At 30.4% G+C, this 26,246-nt stretch overlaps 2 protein-coding genes across 3 annotated transcripts in view; one reads left to right on the top strand and one right to left on the bottom strand.

Moving 5' to 3' along the window:
* Positions 1–17,812: 17,812 nt before the first annotated feature.
* On the top strand, positions 17,813–24,525 carry LOC130675801 (ATP-dependent RNA helicase DDX24). The gene is made up of 5 exons (XM_057481668.1): positions 17,813–18,013; positions 19,676–20,957; positions 22,268–22,720; positions 22,805–22,982; positions 23,501–24,525. Exons 2-5 carry the CDS (start codon positions 19,754–19,756, stop codon positions 23,754–23,756), a joined length of 2,091 nt encoding a protein of 696 aa, XP_057337651.1. The 5' UTR covers positions 17,813–18,013; positions 19,676–19,753; the 3' UTR covers positions 23,757–24,525.
* Positions 24,128–26,246, bottom strand: part of LOC130675809 (uncharacterized) — a 35,748-nt gene continuing 33,629 nt past the window's right edge. For both annotated transcript variants that reach the window (XM_057481677.1, XM_057481685.1), the window contains exon 5: positions 24,128–26,234. In XM_057481677.1, coding sequence (XP_057337660.1) covers positions 25,460–26,234 — 775 coding nt within the window. In that variant the 3' untranslated portion in view covers positions 24,128–25,459. The remainder of the gene's footprint in view (positions 26,235–26,246) is intronic.

Genomic DNA, 26,246 nt, shown 5'->3' with positions numbered 1-26,246 from the left:
ACCAAAGAATAACAGACGATAAAACCAAAAAATGGTATTTGGAGTGTATAGAAGAGTTTTCAGCTGCCGTTAAAAAAAAAAATTTTATTTTAAACGGCTAAAATTGGATACCCCCTGAAAAAGGTGAAAAAATTTTTTTTATTTTAACGTCGGGATTTCCCAATCAGGCCCCACACATTTTTTTTAATTTTACGTTGGGATTTCCCACTTAAGTCCCACACAGAACCCAATTGGGAAAAATGACAATATTTTTTTAAATTTTACGTTGGGATTTCTCACTTGGGCCCCACACAGAACCCAATTGGGAAAAATGACAATATTTTTTTAAATTTTACGTTGGGATTTCCTACTTGGGTCCCACACAGAACCCAATTGGGAAAAATGACAATATTTTTTTAAATTTTACGTTGGGATTTCCCACTTAGGTCTCACACAGAACCCAATTGGGAAAAATTACAATAATTTGTTTATTTTCACGTTGGGTTGTCCCACTTAGGTCCCGCTCAGACCCCAATTGGGAAATATCGACCATAAATTATTTTATTTTTGTTTGGGATTTCCCGATTGGGTTCTGATTGGGCCCTCATGGGGATTTCCCTCTTGGGAATTCCCCATTGGGACCCAATTGGGGCCAGATACATACAGTGGGCATTCCCACAGTAATTTCTAGTCGGGATTATACATCCCTATACCCCTATATCCCTATACAGAGTCGTTTGATTATCAGATTTTGTTTTCATATTTTTAAAGGAGCTACCATTTCCACATTTTTAAACTTTCGAGATTCATTAAATGAATTATGGAAAACTTATGTTTTTGGTTAATCATCAAATATGCCGGTTTAGTTTGATTATAAATAGAATCCTCAAAGGATTCGTCTTACTCCCTTCTTACCTTTAGTAATAAACGATTCATAACAGCAATTCTATTTTAAGAATTTCGTTGCTGATTTAATTTTGGGATTACAAATTATGTTATATTGTTATATACGATGAATTGAGATGAAAAATGAGAACATAAAACTCAACGGCATGGCAAAACTACATGGCTAGGAATGTTGCATTGCGGTATAAACAGATAGGTGGTGTGTTATGTCAGGTGGAAAAGAGAGAGAGAAAGGGAGTCTAGGATGTGCAGAGGGTAAACCGGGAATTGTGAGACTAGATGTGGGAGTACACGAGCTCTGCTGCTACAATACCGCTAAAGCTGCATTTATGTTTATTCGTATCTTATATCTATCCAAGCGTCTACATCTCACTGCTTTCATCTTCCATGTACCCTTATCAAACTCAGCTTCATATATTCTAACGATTGTGTATAGAAGTGAATATTTTCTTGCAAAACTTTTTCTGTTTCTTCAGCCAATGCAGTTGTATTTAAAAAGACGCAAAGATCAGCATTTTTAACTTCGTTTTTATTCTTCAAGCTTTGATTTTATATTTTTTCATATAAATATGATTTATATCCCGATGAAAAACGATTTTGTCTAATCATATATGATTATATATGTTCATATATATGATCATATATGATTATATATAATCATATATGAAGTTATATATAATCATGCATGATTATATATGGGGTCATATATAATTATATATGACCCCATACATAGTTAGATCTGATCATTCCTGGCTGTTATAAGCCCATATATAACCATATATGAGTCTATATATGATCAGATCTGATCATCTATAAGTCTATATATAATTAGATATAATCATACCTAGCTGTTATAACCCCATATATGATCATATATAAGTCTATACATGATTAGATCTGATCAGAAATGATTGATACAAACCCATATATAGTTAGATATAGGCCTATATATAATTAGATCTGATCAGACGTGACTGATATAAACCTATATGTAGTTATATATGTCTATGGATGATTAAATCTGATCAGATTTCATTGATATGAAACCTATAAATATTTAAATATATATATATATATATATATATATATATATATATATATATATATATATATATACCCAGTAAACACATTAACGTAAATTTGACGTCAGAGTGACGTTACGCTATGTCATCATTTACGTAAGATATAAGTCACGAATGAGTCAGGTGTGACTCATTATTTCCCACTTTTTTACGTAAGATTATGATGTAAAACTAATGACGTATACATGATGTAAATGTGATGTCTGTGTGACCTTCTATGACGTCAATATGACATATGGGTGATGTCAAAATTATCAATTCGGAAAAAATATTTTGAAAAAGAAAAAAATAAAATGAAATACCGAATTTTTGATTTGATTATTACCGCGCGAACGCATTGTGAATTCTGAAACGAGATTAGATAACGTTAAATGATGAAAAAATCCTGGGCGTCTGCTGGGTTCGAACACGGCTCCTCTTGGCTGGGAGTCCTGAACGTTGCTCACTGGTCCACATCATGAGAGTTCAAATCTCGTGCTTAATTGATGTATTTAGAGTGAAATGCCGGAAAAGACATAGTTAATAAGTTTTCGTGATGGATTTTTACAAAATTTTAAAAACTCCATGATCTTATATGAAATTTTATAGAAGCAATATTTGTCGACCTCGATGATAATTGTATAAAATTTCATTAAGTTTCATAAAATTTTTTAATTTTTTGTTGTGATGTGAAATTTAAAAAATCTTAAATAAAATTTTGCGAAACATTAAATAAATTCACAAAATCGTATGAAATTCAATCGATTGAAAAATTGTGATACTAAACTTTAAAATCATAATAGCAAAAGAGTTCAAACTGTCGTTACATTTTCTTTGTCATCCTAAATGATATTTTCGATATATCATTTAAAAAAATAAAGTTAATTTTTTTATGCTCACGCTAATGTTTTAATCTAAAACGTCTGAATGATCTATTATCGAATTTATCGATTACTTTGACCCCAAAAATGTTCGACGTTTAGTTGTTATTTTTACACATTTACACATGTTTGAAAATTCATTCTATGATTGTTTTATTTCAATAAATAGATGATAAAAAACTATGACTCAGACATTACATCAGCATTGCGTAAAATACTGACTTGTCACTGATGTGAAGATATGATTTAAGACTGACATCCACATTGTGTATAACCGTGACTTTGCTACTGACATAAATGTATGATTTTAAAATTACGTCATTATGATATACGGATAATGACTTTATTAATACATAACAATGTGATGTAGATTCTATGTCAAACGTACGTAATACATAAGTCATAACTGTGACATAGTACAAGAGTCATGCTTACATCAATATGATGTCACAAGCTTTACATTATATTAAAGTCATGTAGAACGTCAGATTGACATCAAATTTACATCAGATGTCGTGACATTGCTATGACCTACGTATGACGTCAAAATAAGGTCATGTGTTCACTGGGTATATATATATATATATATATATATATATATATATATATATATATATATATATATATATATATATATATATATATATATATTATAACGGGTTTTTCACCACCGGAGATCTACCGGAGTGAAGTCCGAATACACTTACGATTTTTGGCAACCTTGTTCAAAATTTATAGTTGGGCGCCAGGTGATTCTATAATCACCAATAAACAATTATCAAAAATATAACTCGGCTAGGGGTGGTGGATCGAGGAAAGGCCAGGCACTTAAGATTACGATAAATAAGTGATCAGAATTAAACAAAATAAGTAGTCGTATATTAAATACAAAATTAAAAACAAAATTGATCGATATCACAAATAAAATTATCGGTTACAAACGAAATATATAAATGCCGTAGTCGGTATGACTCGATATAGACAAAATTATCAAAAAAAAATCGTAGTTGATCGAAAAACACAATTAGTTCATTGCTCGGAGGAAAAAAAAACTCGGTTCACGAAATTAAAATAAAATACGTTTATTGTCCGGAGACACACATACAGCGGAAGTATTAACGAAATACTTGACGAGTGACGTCAGAGTATTCTTACACGGTGAGGTGACAAGACTGCTGTTGCGAATGAGACACGGATAATCCGTAATTCTCAGAATTGCTCGATTAAAATAAAATAAAATATAAAATAATATTTTATTTCGGTAACGCGTTAAATTGCACGATCATATAATTTTTACGCGTAATTAATTATTTAATTAATTATTATCGCATTTCACTTATTTATTAACAAATCGGTTGTACACTTTGTTCAGTTTCGGGCCGAGGCTTCGGCTTGTTCACTTAATCGGTTATTGTCGGTCGAAATTATTGGTCGCGATTAATTGTTCGTTGATCAAACTCGGATTGATCTTACATGTCGTAATGCAAATGGATCAAACGTCGGAATCGAAATTGTTCGTTTAGTCGAGTCGAATTGTTCAAATAAAAATAAAAACGTGGCCGTTCAGTTCGGCGTCTATCCCGGATCTCTCGTTTTAATCAAGACGTCGGGTCGATTGCTCGGTCAAAGTCGGAATTTTCGCTCATAGGTGTCACCAGAATTGGCTCACCGGATAACTACTTATTTTATTCAAATAATTTCAAGCCTCGGGTCGATGTCGAATTTTCCCCATGTTACAATATATATATATAACCTGATTAAAAGAAACGATTCGAAACGATTTGCAATGTTAAATGCTTATAAGAAGGGCGATTCAAAAGTATTCAAAGTATTCAAAAGCATTAAAAAGTATTTAAAATTTTTTTTTTCTAATCGTTTCAATCGTTTCTTTTAAGAAGGGTATATATATATATATATATATATATATATATATATATATATATATATATATATATATGACGATTTTTTAATATCAATGTCATTGAAGTTTTATTCTGTCAACTATCAATCAAACTTAAATCCCCAATACTTAAAAAATGTTCAAAGGTTTCGGCAGCAATTTAAAAGTATAAAGTATCAATTTGATTATTTGAGTTAAGTAATGCCATAAACGTTTCTTAATTATAAGTGTATAACAGACTAGAGGATCAGACTACAAACCATCGATAACCAAAGTTAAGCAGCATCGGCGTGGGACATTAATTGGATGGGTGACCTCGTAGTAAATTAATTGTCGATGGTTAATAATTTTTTTTTTTTTTTTTTTTATTTAATTTTAACCGACAGTGATATTGATAAAGACAATAAATCCTAATTAAAACACTTAATTAATAGTTTACAGATATTCTAAATGAGATTCTAAAAATGACTATATTCGTTCATGCATGATTATATATAATCATATATGATCATGTATAAACAGATCAAGTTATGTATGATCAGACCTGGCCAATTTTTGGATCTGATCATATATAGACAATTATGCATGATCATATATGATTAGACAAAATCTTTTTTCATCGGGTATACACTGAGAGAAAAGTGCATGGTTGTGGTAAATAGAAGGGGATGAGTATGAAATAATAGCAATCTTAACTAATATTCATAGTTTCTTGTACTATATATAGTTTGTGCACAAACATGAGAAATACCGTGAGACGAAAAATTGTTTCAACCAGACCGATGCATAGTTCGTTTATCAAATTTATTCAGCTTCAATTTGGCTTTTTTCTGACCTTGTAGGACGTATTGTCGTAGAGATATCAGCCTTCAAACAAAAAATGATCTTTTTGGCTTTGATCATCGATACTTCAGGTACCAATGATCGCGTAGCGTAGCGGTATTATCATTGGTCTCGCGCGCGTTTGGTGTGTTAGGTGTTAGGTTTGAATCCTCCGTAGGGTAGTGGCAAAAATCCTATTCTCAGAGAAAAGTGCAGGCATGTAGGTATGATATTAATATGTTAATACAGTATAAAAGTGGTTGCTCTTGTACTTCATTTGAATTGAGAATAAAAGAAAAAAAAAATAATTAATTTTTTGAATTTGTCATTGTTGAAATAATTGAAGGCGCTAAACTAATATAGTAGCTAAAACTATAAATTCTTAATCGTGGTTACTATGCTCATTAGGGTGTTTCATATTTAGGCGATATTTTTTTTTTTCTGTCCTACCTGAAAAACTAATAATTTATTGTACAAAAAAAAATTCCCGCTTGAAAAAAAATTCTAAGTCAATTAGGGGCTTAGCGCATCGAAAAATTCGATTTCCCATTTAAATAACTAAGAAAAAAATTTTTTTTTAGTTTGGAATTTTTTACCTCGGCAATGGCTTATTGTGCGAACAAGCCCAGCATATATTTTTGTAGAGAATTTAACGTTCTACAAAAAAAGTCTCTTATCATTTTTTGATAAATCCATCTGTTCAAAAGTTATTGGACCTCGAAGTCAAGTTAAAGTAAATTTCGAGATCTTTTTACTTTTTCGGCGAAACTATCGGACTTTTATTTCCTACAAATTATCTTTGAAAAATTTTTTTTCAACTCTGCATTGTTTTCTAGTTATTTCTATTTTAATGCCAAGCTCTTAAAATCGATTAGAATACTATTTTTTTAGGAGATTGGCTTTAAAATAGAAATAACTAGAAAACAATGCAGAATCAAAAAGAAATTTTTCAAAGATAATTTGTAGGAAATAAAAGTCCGATAGTTTCGCCGAAAAAGTAAAAAGATCTCGAAATTTTCTTTAACTTGACTTCGAGGTCCAATAACTTTTGAACAGATGGATTTATCAAAAAATGATAAGAGACTTTTTTTGTAGAACGTTCAATTCCCTACAAAAATATATGCTGGGCTTGTTTGTACAATAAGCCAATGCCGAGGTAAAAAATTCCAAACTAAAAAAAATTTTTTTCCCATAATATTTAAATGGGAAATCGAATTTTTCGATGCGCTAAGCCCCTAATTGACTTAGAATTTTTTTTCAAGCGGGAATTTTTTTTTGTATTATAAATTGTTAGTTTTTCAGGCAAGACAGAAAAAAAAATATCGCCTAAATATGAAACACCCTAATGCTCATACTGCGATGATAATTATATCGAATTAGGCTTGCTAACTATAGAAGTATGGTTCTCATAACAATTTTCTTCTGGACATGCTGAATAAGAAACTGTTAAATTTACTACTAAATAATTACCTTAGCTATACTTTTCTGTTACTGTTAACTAATATCATATCAGTTATCGAAACTACAGTTAATAGTGGAGATCACATTCAACTATGTTTCTTATAGTTCAGAAAACAGTTTTTTTCTCTCAGTGTACTTCATATGAATATTTTAGGAAGAAGTTGATTGAAGAAATAGACATACAAAAAATAGCTCCTTATTTAATACTAGAGAAATCATAGCTGAAATTCACTCATACATGTAAACTTTTTTTTAAATCTTTCGTCCGTCGCGTATTCTTTGCTGAACATCGTTAGTCGTATGGTACGTACGTACCTCACGTAAGGGAAGACTTGTTTGCTGAAAAAAATCGTTGTTTATATCGACAGATTCCAATTCTAGGGCATTGATGCACACATATTACTTAAAATCGAATAATTTATTAACGATATTTTATTTGACTGTAACTCGAATACGCGATGGTTTGAAATAATTGTTCATTATAACCCCCATGCTCAAGTTGTATGCCAATTTTTTTTAACTTCCTGCTAAGAAAATCGACGATTTTCGAAAAATTGGGAAGTTATTGTTTTCACCCCGATTTGCGAAAATCGAAATTTCATCAGATGTTGACGTTTTGAGGAAGCTATTCTGACTATTTTCAGAACGATTTCCGAGTGTCTGTATGTATATGTGTGTGTGTGTGTGTGTGTGTGTGTGTGTGTGTGTGTGTGTGTGTGTGTGTGGGTGTGTGTGTGTGTGTGTGTGTGTGTGTGTGTGTGTGTGTGTGTGTGTATGTATCCACAACAATCTTTTCGAGCTCAAGGAGCCCGAAAACAGCGGGAAGTTTTGGGGCTGGCTCGCAGGGTCAACCGATAGACAGATTTTTTATATTGTTCTCATGAAATTTCCATTTTCAAGAGCAAGCAATAGTTAGAATTGAGGATGGTGATGTGATGACCTAATGCCTACATCCTAGATGGTAATGAGTCTCAATACGACCAAAACCAATAGTCATCAATTATTCTGAATAATCACATGTAAATAGGACACCACTATAGGTAATTAATGTCATTATTTGTGGAGGATTATCCCGTGTGTGTTGCGAATACGAGCATAACAGGAAAAGCGTTGATATATATTTGTCATCGCCTAGTCAAGGTTACTAAAGATTCGATAAACGAGTAACTCCGAGCAAACCACTTGCACACAAACCATCGAACTATACCCCAGGTAGGAATGAACAACTGGACAAGGCTTGGACCAAGCCTGAGCCAAGTGTCACCATGGTGGACACCTTGGATAAGGTTTGGCACAAGCCTGAGCTAAACATTAGGCCAAGGATCGGTCCAGGTTTAGGATGATAACAATGTCCCCAAGCCTTGGCAAACAAACAAAACAGGATTGGGCCAAGCCTCCCATACAAAGTTTGGAAACCGGCCCTTGGATGGCCCATCGCCAGGCGAAGTATGATGATCAACGGCCAGTCAATAGGAACTTTTAATGGCCCATTAACGGCTGAATATACAAATGATAACGTCGGCCCATTAATGGCGATCGACTATCGGCCGATTAATGGCAGCCAGCAATCGGTCAAGCAAGCAAATAAATTTAATTTAAAAAAAATTTTTATTTTTATTATCCTAGTAGAATTCATGATTATTAACGTTTAAACTATTCAAGTAGGGTAAATGATGTAAAAAAAACGCGGTGAAAATTCTGCTGGGCTCTGGGCGCGATCTGCCGTCCTTCTGATTGCTGGGTCTGAACATTGGCTACTGGACGAACCTACTAATGTTGAGCTGATTCTTTTATATGATCTACTTATTCAGTCTACTTCGACCATTCGGTTCTATGAAATATAAAGAGAAATTTATTAAATATTTTAGATTATTTAGAAAGAAAAAAAACATTATTTCGTACTATTTTTATTATAATCACATAATTCTAAAAAATAATACTTCTTAGATTTAATTGATTAGTTATCAAGGACCTAGTTGAGTTATTTTGCTCTACTACTCTTATCAAAAATGACATTTATTATAAAAATTTATGACTTGTTTTTTTAAGTAAATTAATTTTTATAAATAAGTTATAAAATTGCCGTTGTTGATTGCAAATAATAACGAACAAAAAAATATTTTAATTATTAGTTGTAAAAAACTTTAATCGGAAAATTAAAATATATTCCCTCGCGGTTTTCATGATACGGTTTGAACACTGTATTAAAAGAGCATAAACGTAGTCGATAACAAGTAGTTTTACCGTATTTATACGGTATGTTTGTGAAATTTAATTACGGTATTCCTACAGAGCTTATACTGCGTTTATACGGAGCTTATACGGCATTACTACCGTATTAATACGTTATTTTTACCGTAAAAATACGGCATTTGTGCTGTAATAATACCGCATTTCTACCGTAATAATATAACATTGTTACCGTAATAATTCGGTATTTCTACTGAATTTATACGGCATTTCTACCGAGTTCACACAGCAATTCTACTGATTTAATAAGGTGTTTATACGGAATTTATCAAGTACAGGGTAAAAAAAATAATGTATAATTATTAATGATAAATGGCTCTATTTAATTATTTAAATATATATATGTATGTATATATATATATATATATATATATATATATATTTATATATATATATATATATATATATATATATATAAATATATATATATATATATATATATATTTATATATATATATATATATATATATATATATTTATATATTGCTGTACAATGTATTATGTCATTCGTATATTTTCAACCATACGGTAGAGATTCTATAGACTTGTGATTAAAATATTTGATTTTCAAAGTTCAAGTTTAAATTCAGAGATTAAAGTATTTAAGGAAACATTGATGATAAATATTTTTATCTTTATGTAATATAGGATGTACTATATTACCATCAAAATGGTACCTATCACTCGGTCAAATAACGGAGGAGTACCCGAGCCTGAATAGTCACAAGTTTGGAATATAAAACTTCTGAAATAAGTTTCTTACCAGGAACACTACAAGTCGTAGGCGCTGTCTAGTGGCGAGCACCGAACTATTCTTGCTGCTGCTGCCTAGCACCAGTGACTTTTCTCATCTCCTTATATATCTTTTCTCCCAAGAAATTTTTCTCTCGGTTTGAGCAACTTTTTTTTCTTGGTTGGAGCATACGTAAATTCTTGCGTTAAACAAATAGTAATTACTCCAAGAAATTTTATTTTTTTCCAACAAAAAAAGGCAATATTGCTACAATAACCTGGCATGGCTTTCTTCAATAAAATATTTCTTGTATTAAGAAATAAAAACTTTCAAAACAAGTGAAAATTTTTCGATTAAAGCATAAAAATATGTTAACTTGTGGAAAAAACATTTTGATTCAATTTTGATTAAAAATTTCAGAATAATTATTTATTTGGTGTAAGAAAATTTTTATTTTCCGATTCGTTAAAAAAAATTGTCTTGTATCAAGAATGTTTTTCTAGGTTCAAGTTAACTGTATTTTCTGTGTAGAGAAACTAAAATTTAAAAGACGCGTGTAGGTTTTCATAACGTACAAATAAAGAATTTTACGAGCTAAAAAAAACTTTTATGTCAAAATACCCAAACTACATAAACACTGCAGTGTTTAGACATGTTTAAATTGAAGATGTTTTATAATTTTTAATCATAAAATAATTCTAGTTATTAATATTGATTCTCATTCTATTTCAAAATTAACTAACCCGACTAGACTTTTTCATAAGGGCCTGACGAGGTCCTTATTGGGTTAACCGTATTTCAAATAAGGTCCCGATCAGGGTATCTTGACGAGGATCCTAATATCGATGTAACGCTTAAGACCCATGAGGTCCTTATCGGGATTGCCTTATCAAGACCTTACCAGGATATCCTCATCACGTCCTTATCAGGATTGCCTTACCAGGTCCTTACCAGGATATCCTCATCAAATCCTTATCAGGATGACCTTATTAGTAATTATTTAAAAAAAATATTAAATTGCAAAAAAAAAATAAGAGAATTTCAATTCGATCGAGAACGTTATCTATTGTATTGAGAGCATTAATTAGAGGGAGTAAACATATTTATTATTGATGAAAAAATCCCGATAACTGCTGGGCTCGAACCTGCGTCCTTTCGATTCAAAGTCCTCGATGCTATCCACTGGGCTAACGTACACAAGTGATCTTGAAAGTGTAAATATAATATTCATTATGATGTCAAAGAATAACTGATGAAGAGGTAAAAAATCTGTGCTACAATGATTGACGAGATTTTTATATAATATTCTTTTGTACTTTTTTTAATTTTTAGCCTGTAAATGAAATATTTAAAGGGATGGGATAACTATTTTTTGAATAAGGATATCCTGACGAGGTCCTGATCAGGAACTCGTCAGGTTGACCTTATGGCAAATAAATTTTTTTTGAATAAGAATATCCTGACGAGGCCCTGATCAGGAACTCGTCAGGTTAACCCGATGGCAAATAAGTTTTTTTTTTTAATAGAGATGTCCTGATCAGGAACTTGTCAGGTTGACCCGATAGCAAATAACTTTTTTTTGGATAAAGATATCCGGACGAGGTCCTAATCAGGAATTCGTCAGGTTGACCCGATGGCAAATAAATTTTTTTTCGAATAGGGATATCTTGATGAGGTCCTGATCAGGAACTGGTCAGGTTGACCCGATGGCAAATAAATTTTTTTTCGAATAGGGATATCTTGATGAGGTCCTGATCAGGAACTTGTCAGGTTGACCTGATGGCAAATAACTTTTTTTTGAATAAGGATATCCTGACGAGGTCCTGATCAGGAATTCGTCAGGTTGACCCGATGGCAAATAACTTTTTTTTTTTAATAGGGATATCCTGATGGGGTCCTGACAAGGAACTTGTCAGGTTTGCCCTAATACGGCAAACCTTATATCAACCTGATAAGGTCCTTATGGTACTTCAGGCAAATCAGGAAGAAATTCTAGTCGGGTAATGTTCTTGCGAATTATTACTACATAGAAAAAATAGTTAACTCGAATCATGAAAAAATTCCTGATTCAAGAAATTTTGTTTCAACGATTCGGAAAACCAAAATTTTCTTGCGCCAAGTAAATAATTATCTTGGAATTTTGATCTTGAATCAAAATTTTTTTTCCTTAAGTCAACATATTTTTATGTTTAAATTGAAAAAATTTTACTAGTTTCAAGAGTTTTTATTTTTTAATACGAAAGAAATTTTTTTTTTAAAGTGAAAATGAACTGTATTTTTTTATTGAACAATTGAAAGCAGAACATAGTGAAGAGATGAGTCATTTAAGAATGCTAGTAGTAAAACATATTGTATCTGTTATAGAATCTGAAGATTGCTTGTTAATGAAACTGAAAGATATGAAAAGTATTTTTCAGCTTCTAAGAGTAAGACGGCATAATCACCGTATAAAAGTGGCATAACCACCATATTTATGCAGCATAAACATCGTATAAATACGGTGCGAACATTGTATGAATACCGTGTAACCACTGTTTAAATGAGGCATAGCAACCGTATAAATACGGTACAACCGACGTTTAAGTACAGCATAAAAACCATATAAATGGAGCATAATCATCGTATAAATACAGTATAGCGAGAGCGTAAATACGGTATAACCACAGTATAAATACGGTATAGTCCCTATATAAATTTGGTATCAACACAATATATTTGCGGTATTAATACGGTAATAAAATTTCACAAATATACCACATTTATACCGTGGGTATAACGTAATAATGCTTATACCCAAAAAATACTAGGAAAATACCGTAGAAATACCGTTATGGCAATTCCGCGAGGGTTATTAATTAAAAATTAGTTTAAATCAAAAATAAAGAATTATTAATTAAAGATAACCATAATAATAAGTTATTTGTATAATTAACAATTGATTAGTGGATTTTTTCATTTAATAAGAATCAATCATGGCCCACTGATTCACCAACAGTGGCCCAACGTTGCGAAACGATAATCGGCCAGTCATAAGTAGCCATTCATTGGTCAGCCATCGGCAGCGTCGTTTAAAAAATTAAACAGCTGCTGGTAATTAACCAGGTTTGGGCCATTACTAATTGCCATTGCTTGGCCGAGTGACGGCAGTCAGACATCGGCTGATCTACGGCATTTTTTCCATTAACGGCGACTTTGTATGGGCTTAGGAAACAAAAAATTCAAGGTTGGTCCGAGCCTCTGGGAACAAAAATGCAGGGTTGATTCAAGCCTTGGGGAACAAAAATTTAGGTTCGATCCAAGCTCCGGAGAAAAAAATGCAGGTTCGAACTAAGCCTCACGGGACATAAATCCAAGGTTGATCCAAGCAAAAATCTAGATATGATAAGTAATTCATATTATCAGTAAGAAACATTAATCGATCCGTCCAAGTACCAAATCCATAGAAACACTGTATACGTTTAGTGGAATAACCATAGAAACATCGTATAAATTTAGTAGCATCACCCTGTAAGCTTCGAAGAGACACTCTAATTATTATATTAGAAAATACCGTATAAATACTGTACTCTTACCCACAATCTACTATTTTTATACTTCATGATTACGATATTTAAACAGTATTGTGAAAACCGCGAGGGATGTTCACAACATAGCTTCAATATTTCTGTAAAAATATACGTTTGAAAAAGTATGTAGATGGTTTTAGATATAAGGCACACTCCCCGATGAAAAAAGATTTTGTCTAATTATATATGATCATGCATAATTATAACATATGTTATTAAATTATTATTAATTATGTTCAATCAAACTTAAATCCCCAATACTTAAAAAATGTTCAAAGGTTTCGGCAGCAATTTAAAAGTATAAAGTATCAATTTGATTATTTGAGTTAAGTAATGCCATAAACGTTTCTTAATTATAAGTGTATAACAGACTAGAGGATCAGACTACAAACCATCGATAACCAAAGTTAAGCAGCATCGGCGTGGGACATTAATTGGATGGGTGACCTCGTAGTAAAATAATTGTCGATGGTTAATAATTTTTTTTTTTTTTTTTTTTTATTTAATTTTAACCGACAGTGATATTGATAAAGACAATAAATCCTAATTAAAACACTTAATTAATAGTTTACAGATATTCTAAATGAGATTCTAAAAATGACTATATTCGTTCATGCATGATTATATATAATCATATATGATCATGTATAAACAGATCAAGTTATGTATGATCAGACCTGGCCAATTTTTGGATCTGATCATATGTAGACAATTATGCATGATCATATATGATTAGACAAAATCTTTTTTCATCGGGTATATTTAAATATTTATAGGTTTCATATCAATGAAATCTGATCAGATTTAATCATACATAGACATATATAACTACATATAGGTTTATATCAATCACGTCTGATCAGATTTAATTATACCCGATGAAAAAAGATTTTGTCTAATCATATATGATTATATATGTTCATATATATGATCATATATGATTATATATAATCATATATGAAGTTATATATAATCATGCATGATTATATATGGGGTCATATATAATTATATATAATTATATATGACCCCATATATAATTAGATCTGATCATACCTGGCTGTTATAAGCCCATATATAAGTCTATATATGATCAGATCTGATTATATATAAGTCTATATATAATTAGATCTGATCAGATCTGATTATATATGAGTCTATGTATAATTAGATATGATCATACCTGGCTGTTATGGCCCCATATATAATCATACATAAGTCTATATATGATCAGATCTATTTATATATAAGTCTATATATAGTTAGATCTGATCATACCTGGCTGTTATGACCCCATATATAATCATGTACAAGTCTATATATGATCAGGTCTGATCATATATGAGTCTATATATAATTAGATATAATCATACCTGGCTGTTATAACTCCATATATAACCATATATGAGTCTATATATGATCATATCTGATCATCTATAAGTCTATATATAATTAGATATAATCATACCTAGCTGTTATAACCCCATATATGATCATATATAAGTCTGTACATGATTAGATCTGATCAGACATGATTGATACAAACCCATATATAATTAGATATAGGCCTATATATAATTAGATCTGATCAGACGTGACTGATATAAACCTATATGTAGTTATATATGTCTATGTATGATTAAATCTGATCAGATTTCATTGATATGAAACCTATAAATATTTAAATATATATATATATATATATATAACCTGATTAAAAGAAACGATTCGAAACGATTTGCAATGTTAAATGCTTATAAGAAGGGCGATTTAAAAGTATTCAAAGTATTCAAAAGCATTAAAAAGTATTTAAAATTTTTTTTTTCTAATCGTTTCAATCGTTTCTTTTAAAAGGGGTATATATATATATATATATATATATATATATATATATATATATATATATATATATATATATATATATATATTTTAAATAATATGACAATTTTTTAATATCAATGTTATTAAATTTTTATTCTGTCAACTATCAATCAAACTTAAATCCCCAATACTTAAAAAATGTTTAAAGGTTTCGGCAGCAATTTAAAAGTATAAAGTATCAATTTGATTATTTGAGTTAAGTAATGCCATAAACGTTTCTTAATTGTAAGTGTATAACAGACTAGAGGATCAGACTACAAACCATCGATAACCAAAGTTAAGCAGCATCGGCGTTGGACATTAATTGGATGGGTGACCTCGTAGTAGAATAATTGTCGATGATTAATAATTTTTTTTTTTTTTTTTTATTTAATTTTAAGCGACATTGATATTGATGAAGACAATAAATCCTAATTAAACTACTTAATTAATAATTTACAGATATTCTAAATGAGATTCTAAAAATGACTATATTCGTTCATGCATGATTATATATAATCATATATGATCATGTATAAACAGATCAAGTTATGTATGATCAGACCTGGCCAATTTTTGGATCTGATCATATATAGACAATTATGCATGATCATATATGATTAGACAAAATCTTTTTTCATCGGGTATATAGGCCTATATCTAATTATATATGGGTTTGTATCAATCATGTCTGATCAGATCTAATCATGTATAGACTTATATATGATCATATATGGGGTTATAACAGCTAGGTATGATTATATCTAATTATATATAGACTTATAGGTGATCAGATCTGATCATATATAGACTTATGTATGATTATATATGGGGTCATAACAGCCAGGTATGATCATATCTAATTATACATAGACTCATATATAATCAGATCTGATCAGATCTAATTATATATAGACTTATATATAATCAAATCTGATCATATATAGACTTATATATGGGCTTATGACAGCCAGGTATGATCAGATCTAATTATGTATGGGGTCATACATAATTATATATGACCCCATATATAATCATGCATGATTATATATAACTTCATATATGATTATATATAATCATATATGATCATATATATGAACATATATATAATCATATATGATCATATATATGAACATATATATAATCATATATGATTAGACAAAATCTTTTTTCATCGGGTCAGGTGCTGCAATACTAGGCGTAATTCTTGCGGATCAAGTGATAAATCTACTAACCACTGACGAATTATTATTTACGTTACTATTAGCATTATTGATACTAAAGAATAAAAAATTAAGAAAATTAAACCTTAGTTTTTATAATTGATAGAAAAAATAAAAAAGAAATGAATAAGATTAATTATTGTGATTATATGTTTAAATACATTTTATAATTTGCGAAATTTAAATAAATTTGTTCATAATTTTTCCATTGATTTAATTTAACATGCAAAATTATTCAAATTCACAATTTAATAATATCACCATTAAATTATCTCATTTGAAATTAAATATTGACTAGATTTTTTTTACGACGTGGCTTGTTTTCGCGGAATATTGGGTTGCCGATTACTATTATTATTATTCTAATTTTGCAATGATTTTTTTTTCCGTAAAAAATAAATACACGTCAACAAGTCGTCTACGTGATTTCGATAGCCAACTATTTTTTTTAATTATTCAAAAATAATAATTTATTTGCCATCTAGTGAATTTTTGTTGAACTATCAATTGAAAAATTTGAAATCTGTGTAAAAGGAATCTATGTTAACGAATGCCTCGGTAAAAGAAATCCCTGATGGCCACTTTATCCACAAGTTAACCTCAAGCTACTACCGTATTTTGAAGCCAATTGAAAGGAAAGTGTTGGAGAGCAAACAGGTACCTTTAAGTTGACAGTAAATTGTCTGTAACTTGAATTCAATTTGACTACAAGTATTACTGTCAGACAATGACGTTAAGTTGATTGAAAGTTTCACTTCAAATTGACGGCAAGTAAATTTGCATCAAATGTATGCAAGTATTATCCAGCCAAGGCTTGCCAGAAACTTGTCGTAAATCAGCTGAAAATATTTCACTGCAGAACTTGCTGAGCAATTATATTTTAAGTGTGGCTATCAGGGAAAAGGATGTAATTTTTACTAGAAAAAAAAAAGTCGGTAATGTTTGTTCTTACCATTTCAGAAGGTAAGCAAATTTATACACAAAAAATATCTACAATTTGAGGATAAAAAAATACTTAACAATTTTTTTGAAGTGAATTTGCATTCTCATCCGGATAGTAAATTTACGTCAAATTGAATAGCAAGTTGCACACAAATTGTCGTCAAAAACGGAAAAGTCCGAAGTTGACCGACATTTGACGAAAAATTCAAGGAAACTTTTCTAAGTAAACTTTTGCTACAGTCAACGGTGCTATTGGGGTACATAACATATGCACGTGTTTGAAACTTTGTGTTTAAAAGTTAGGTTATTTCTAGTTTCTAAACTTTAGATGCAAAATATATTTTCATAAACAAACATTTTATTAACAACTCGTTAATATAATCTATTACTATAAACATAACTAATTTATGTTATTGCAACGAAATATCAGAGGTATGTATAATTATTTTACTGACTGGAATAGATCTTATGTGAGTACACAGTAAAAAATATTGTATATTTGTGTTAAAAGCGGTCCATGTTGAATTCTTTGTGCTAAATAAACACATTTAACTGTATGACATTAAAATTAACCCACAATTTGTGTTGAAACGATAGTCATGGAAGAATTATCAAAAAAATCAAAGTCAAATCGAAATTTTATAAATGTCAATTTAACTTAAAAATTTAAATCATTAATACAATTAATTAATCGTTTACTAAAAGCTGGAATCTTAATTATACTAATAAGGAAACTTCAGTAGACACGAAACTCAGGAAAATCCGGAAAGATATTTGGGAAATTGCCCCACAATTCAAATTGAGAACCGACCAATGTCTGTTTACAAGACTGCGAATAGGTCATACAGCATTCTCTCACGGACATATCATCAGTAAATCTAATCCCCAACAATGTCCAGACTGTAACGAGATCCTAACCGTTGAACATGTACTCATCAAGAGCCCCAAACTGAGAACTATAAAGGAAAACTCAAAACTACTAACCAATCTACTAGAAATCCTCAACAACGTCAAATACCTGGACACAATCAAGAAGATACTCATCAACTTCAATCTACAAAATTCCGTAGAATAACCTTTGTCATTACCCTGATTCAAATACCGCAGCCATTTATGTTGTTGTTCTCTCCGTTCTGTTTGATATTATAGTTTAAACCCATGTCTAGATTGTAACTGTTAATGTAGTCGCTAAGGACCAAAGGTTAATGTGACTCTCAGTAAATATTTAAAAAAAAAAAGTAAACTTACTTATAAATTCAAATTTTTCGATGCATATAAAGATTCGTTTTTTGATAAATCAAAATGTTTTTTGCTAATTTTTAATCACTAAATATCATTCAAATTTTCTAATTGTTGAAAGACTTGGGATGATTCAAGAACATGAATTTTTTTAAATGAGACTGAAGTTAGCTGAGGTCTAATAATTTTGGGAATTTTCTTTATAACAATAAATTGTAAAAAAAAAAAAATATTTGAAAAAGTTGCACTTGTAGTTTTTTAAATTTTCTACATGTGCATATTTTTTTTTTTTTTTTTTTTTTTTTTTTTTTTTTTTTTTTTTTTGTAATTGATTTGGTGAAAAAAAATTCAAAAATTTTTAATTGTCTGCTAACTTCAGGCAGGATCATTTTTTTTTAACTCTTAAATACTTTTCAATCACTTAATAATAATCGAATTACACTTTATACAGAGTTTCAGAAAAATTTGAAAATGTTAGAATTTTAAAATACTTACAAATTTTTTCTTATTGCTAAATAATAGTGCAATTTCGATTTCTAGAGAGATTTCGAATGAATCAAAACTACACAATTTTTTTGAATACTTCCAAATAGTTTTCAATCACCAATTAATTTTTTAATCGCTTCAAATACTTTTCATTTTTTATTGAGAATTTAGAAAGAAAAATAAACATTAAAACTTTTCAAAAATCTTTTCTAATCACTTTTCTCAATCAGGGTTACTTCTCGTATTACTCAAATTTTCTGTGGAAACTTTAACACAAATGTTCTGTTGAAATTCATCTCAACAATATTTTTTACTGTGTAATTATTTTTTTGTTTCTTCATTTATTCATTAATTATTTTTTTATTACAGTTTGATACTTCTGATAATTAAGCGGTGAAAAGTAAAAATTTACGATAGTTTTTATTTAATTATAAAGTATAATATAAAATGCTCTATACAATAGAAGAATTGCCGCCGATTGATTACGATCCACCAGTGAAAAAATTAAAAACCATAAAAGTTTCCGACTCAAAATTTAAAAAATCCCATAAGAAAAAGAAAAAGAATAATCGTTTGCCAAAAAATAATGATGACCCAAAAGTAGTTGATGACTCAAGTAATGATGAAAGTTCAGCTGAAGTTACAGAATTCAACTCAGCTGCATGGAGTTCTTTGGGAGTTCCAGCTCCAATATTGAAAGCGCTAGAAGATAATAAATTTACAACTCCAACCGTTATACAATCTTTGACTCTTGCACCTGCAATAATTGGTCGTCGAGATATTTTGGGAGCTGCTGAAACAGGAAGTGGTAAAACGTTAGCATTTGGTATTCCGATTTTAGCCGGAATTTTGAGACTTAAAGAAGAAAAGCCGGAAATCGAAGATGACGAACAAGAGTCAGATGATTCTTTGAAAGAAATTAATCGATGTGGAACTGCTGATTCTTGGTTGGTTTCAACAGATGGAAATAATTCATCTGATGACTTTTCTGATTCTGAACAAGACAATGAGGAAGAAATCGATGATGATTTAGTAAATACTAATGGTATTGGTTGCGTTAAAGTAATTGATTATGGAATAGTTGATGATTGCACTACAGCATCAAGTGTTCTAACAAAACCATTGTATGCATTAATTTTAACACCAACCCGAGAATTAGCAATTCAGATACGAGATCATTTGTGCAAAGCAGCTAAATATACGGACATCAAAATTGCAGTTATCATTGGCGGAATGGCTGCTGTCAAACAAGAACGAATACTGAGCAAGGGTCCAGAAATTGTTATTGCTACACCTGGTAGATTATGGGAACTTATTGATCAAGGAAATATACATTTGAGTCAATTACATTCAATAAAGTATTTAGCTATTGATGAAACTGATCGAATGTTAGAAAAAGGCCATTTTCAAGAACTTCATCAAATATTAGAACGGATAAATTCTAATTCTCAAGCTTTGGACAAGTGTCAAACGTTCGTTTTTTCTGCTACGCTTACCTTAGTCCATGATATTCCAGATTTTTTATTGCGTAAAAAAAAACATCGTCCTTCAAGTAAAATATTTAAAATAACTCCTGGACAAAAGTTGCAGAAAGTTATTGATTTATTGAAAATAAAAAATCCCAAAGTAGTTGATGTTACTAAGGAACGAGGTAAGTTGGTTTAAACTTATCGAGCTTACTATATTTTTAATTCCATTAACGGGGATGACCACTGTGACGGCCGAAAAAATTTATTTAACCGGGACAATTATTTTAGTGTGTTCAATTAAAACAATACAGAATCAACTACACCTAGAATCAGAATCACTGGAGTCAAGGTCTTTAGTTTGACTATTTGATTGTAATTTGTCTGCATGTTTATTTCAAAAAATCGCGCGTAATTTAAAACAAGAAAATTTTAATATTTGAATACAGGTTTTAGAACAATGAATTAAAACTATATAATTATTTTCATTGTGATGGCATATTATGAACAGAAAACTTTAATTTAATAATTTAAGTAATTTTAATCACCTGATAAATATTGTGTTTTTCGACGTACGTTAATGATATGGGATTTATTTATTTATTATTAGATCATGGAGCTATGCTCCTTGTGATCAAGACCAAAAAATTACATCGATGTCACAATTAATTTTAAGTACCAAAAATAGAACATGATGATGACATCAGCATAGTACATTAACTTTATATTAGCATTTTACACCAGAACAAAACTATTGCAGCAAGATTCTACATATACTGCTTATACAAATTGTACACAATATATATAGGCTGTTCAAATTATAAATTATACGAATTATCTAAGAACAATACAAATTGCACAAATTAGTCATATCACATAGATCGCAACAGTTCAAGTCATTCATATATGTACAAGATGTGTATTACTCATAGTGATTATTCAGATACAATTATTCATATATAAGAGATTATTCGCTATGTACGATTTCATCGAGTTGCAATAAGTGTAGGTAGCATCTATTACGGAACTCATTTAACGTAGTTGAAGAGGTAACTTCAGTTGGAAGTGCATTCCAAAAATTGCAACCAGTAATTATAAAAGACTTTTGAAAAGTCGTTGTGCGTGCGAACGGAATTTGAAGGGTATCGGTTTGCGTGAGATTAAGTCGAGACGCGATATTAGATCTTAGTACTAATTGGCTACCGAATAGGCCAGATCTCATACGGCATAGATCCTTATAGAATTCGCAAGCAACAAGTTGGAGTCTACGGTGGCATCAATTTAATCATAATTTTTAGATTACATGTAGCAAAATATCAATTTCACTGTTTGACCGATTAACCAGTTAACTAATTTCACCGATTAATTTAAATTAGCTAGCTTGCTGATGAACTAATTAACCGGATTAAACTTTATGGCCGGTTTAGTCGGCCAAATTGTACAGCACTAATAGATAACAATAATATTAATAAAAATTTTGTTTTTTCAATTTCAGGTACTGCGGGAACATTAACAGAATGTCGAATAGCGTGTACAGTAGATCACAAAGATTATTATTTGTATTACTTTTTAAAACGTCATCCAGGTAGAACATTAGTATTTTGCAATAGTATTGGGTGTGTCAAACGTTTAGCTACACTATTTGGGATTCTTAATTGTAATCCCTTGCCTCTCCATGCAAACATGATCCAAAAGCAACGTTTGAAAAATCTTGAAAAATTTCAAAAAAATACCGACGGTCTCTTGATTGCCACTGACGTAGCGGCAAGAGGTCTTGATATTCCTAATGTTGAACATGTGATTCATTATCAAGTACCGCGAACATCTGAAAGTTACGTTCACAGAAGTGGTAGAACGGCACGTGCTCAAAAAGAAGGTATAACTGTTTTGATGATGGAACCTTCTGAAAAACATTATTATACAAAACTTTGTAAAACACTTGGTCACAGTAAGTTTTTATTTTTATTTATGTATTCATTTTAAATATTAATGTCTGATACAAATCTAAAAAAAAAAAATATTTGTTTTATAGCTCAGGATATTCCTACGTTTCCGGTCATAGATCGACTTTTAATTGCAGTAAAAGAACGTGTTAATGTTGCCAGAGAAATCGATAAATTAGAGTTAAAGTGCAAACGTGATAATTTGAAAAAAAGTTGGCTGAAAAAGGCCGCTGAGGAAATGGATTTATTACTTGACGAAGATGAACAGTAAGTATTTTTTCATTTCATAAATTTATTTTTTGGGACATTCTGGCTTTAAACTTACTATTAGATTAAAGTTTTAATTTTTAATGTTGAATGATTTTTTTCATAATTATTTTTCCTCTCAATTTAAAAATCTCCTATCGATCATTTAAAAATATAATCAGCAGTTAAAAATCAAATTTTTAAATCAGGGTTGTACGAAAAAATATACAAAAAAAACCTATAATCATTGACAAATAATAAAATAAAGTTTCATTTAACAACAATGATTGATTATTTATTGAACTGACATACCATTTTATTTTGTATTGAATAAATATTTCCAAGGATTTAATATTACTACATATGGTCAGGGAATTTTTTAATTATTTGACTGGAGTACCTGGAAAGCTCAGGGAATTTCGATTTCAAAAATCTGTGGTCACCATAATTTAGTTCTCTTTTGACTTATGAGTAGCACAAGAACGTCTTTAATTCAAATTATTTAATATTCTAATAACATATATTTTAAATCATTACAGAGAATCGACGATGGAGTTGAAAGAATCAGCGGATATGAGACGGCACTTAAAAATTAAACGAAATCAACTATCTAGTCTGCTATTAAAACCATTATTTTCAAAAAGTTTCTCAGGTAAGTATCCTGAAATAAATATTGGATCACCGTATATTTTAAATTCAGAAAAAGCAGTAGATACTATGAAAAATGTGGTAAATAAAAAGCTCAAATTGAATCCTAAAAGTGAAAAAAATAATAAAAAAAGGCGTCGTGAATAAAATAATTTGTTTTCATTCTTATGATAACTATTACTAAGTAATTTACGATTAATTAGTTGTGAATAAATTTTTAATTGTTTAGAAAAACTGTCAATATTCATTTTTGTTTGTCCATTAAAAAATATTTTTTTCTACCTTAAATAATTTTAATATAAAATAGCCGATTTATTTAAACAAAACTACAATTACAATAACTTCTTAGAGACTTATTTATTACGTTATTTACAAAGTCAAACTTAAATATTTTATAAATATAATTATAAAAATTATGTGCTATATAATACAGATTAGTTGAGGACAATTAAATGTCAATTTAAAGAAAAAAAATTGTTAAAATTGTCCTAATTACCCGAGTCAAAATAAAAAAAGTGCTTTGAGCCTCCAAATCCTACACGAAGGCAAGGCGGCTGAAATTATCTTTCTAGATTATGACGATCCGTATATCAAAACGGTTATTTGAACTTAAACTTGACAATTTTGTCCGGTTTTACCAAGTTTAGGTTTAAATAATCTTTTGTAAAAGATAAAATTAGCCTCCAGAGCCTAAGTATGTGAGATAAGAAAGATTCTGAAGGAAAAGAAGGGAAAAGGGGGCCATTAATTAGAAATGGCGAAATACCAAAAGGGCGTACTACCGCAGTTAGATAGGATTTTGTGCCAAAAGGGCGGATAAAAATATTTTTTTTGCCATTCAACTCAAAATCGTTTAAAACGTCGATCAATAAAAAAAAAATTTTTGAATTACTAACGCCAAAAGGGCGTATTTCAAGATATACCGCCTCTTAGCTTTAAGAAAATTTCGTCTTGAAGCCAAAAAGGCGTATAAAAAATTCGTGTAGCTTGACTGCTTAAAGGTGAGTTAAGGGGTAATTGGGGGTGGCCACAATTTTTGACTGACATACTAGCACTTGTGCGAAACATTTCATAAATCTAGATCCAGCAGATTTTTTACTTTTCATTTGTTTTTTTTTTTATTTCTCTTCCATGAAAAACGTTCCGATCTTCAAGTATATGAATTTTCGAAAATCACTTAATTTTTTTTCTATACTCTTTTTAAAGCTATTTTGTGTGACTCAAGCAAAGAAAAAATTAACTTCTTTAAATGCTTATAATATAAAAAAACTCAATACGTTTGAATGATTTGAAAAATGATTACCATGCGATAAAATATATATTCGAACCTTTTGAGATTTCGCGCCTCAATAGCGAATAGTGTTTCATAGTTTTTTTCAATTTCAATTAAAATTAGAATTCATTTGGTTAAGCATTAAAATTAAATATTTGTTTTGTAATAAAATCCGATTAAATGAACATTACGCTTTTTGGGCTTCGACATTTTTTTTCATTTTCTAGCTTGGGCTATGTTTGACAGGCGATTAGAAAAAAAATATTTTTTACGCCCTTTCGGCTTTAGATCACAAAATTTTAAGTTCCTAAAACCAAAAGGGCGTACAAATTGACACATACGCCCTTTCGCCTTTGGAAATTTTTTTTGTTCATTTTTACAAAGTGATTGGCAAAAAAAAAAAATTTTTATACGCCCTTTTGGTATTTCGCACGCAATATATTACATTCAGCGGTAAGTCTAGCATCAAAAGAATTGAGGCTTTTAAGGCTCAAAGTACTTTTTTAATTTTGACTCGAACTCACAAAAAAATAATATAATTAATTAATTAATAAATTTCCTTAAAGATATGAAACTATCAAAAAATAGTGTTATAAAGTACTTCATCTTCAGCATCGACAATAGAATTAATCTGTTGTGATGCAATTAAAGAGTTAGCATATCTTTCTTCTCCTTGTTTTTCTCGATACGAATCATTACTCTTAACAACAATTCTAATCCTAGCAATAACATGACTACCAGGACACTCTTGAGTTTTTTTATTGGGATTAGTTTCACAAATTTCCGTATAAATATCATCGGTTTTTGTACATATCACTTTAGATTGGGGTGTTACTGTCAAAGGCGTCAAACTATCACATACTCGTGCATAATTTGGTTCAAGTTCAACTTTTACCGGCGGTGTTTCAAGAAAGCTAGTAGATATAGATCTTTGCACTGGTTGTTTAGAAATATTTGAATGATTCTGTGACGAGCTATCCGGTTCGAGACTTGAATATCGTTCCTTGGCTTTGACAACAACTTCTGGCTTTGTAGCGAATGTAAAAGACGCCGACTTCTTGGCTGGATTTCTGCTACGTCCGCCGCCGACATACGTCAATTTAGTTATTCTTTCTAAAAAGCTATTCGATGAATTCTGACGAGTTTGACTAGGCTCGCGGATAGTTGACTTCTTCAAGTGTTCAAGACCCTCACGCAAACTCTGAAGCACTGGCTTAGTTTCCGGTTTAGGTTTTATTTTCTTCAAATGCATTTCTCTAGATCCATCTCCAAGACTATTATTACTAATACTGCTCGCATCAAGTTTCTGTGGCGCCACTCGTGGTTCTGTTGCACGATCGCCAACCGCTCGACTGAAACAAGAA

Source organism: Microplitis mediator, chromosome 1 (genome assembly GCF_029852145.1).
Source record: "Microplitis mediator isolate UGA2020A chromosome 1, iyMicMedi2.1, whole genome shotgun sequence".
NCBI lineage: Eukaryota > Metazoa > Arthropoda > Insecta > Hymenoptera > Braconidae > Microplitis > Microplitis mediator.
Note: the sequence above shows the minus strand (reverse complement) of the source record. Positions and strands in the feature narration are given on the sequence as shown.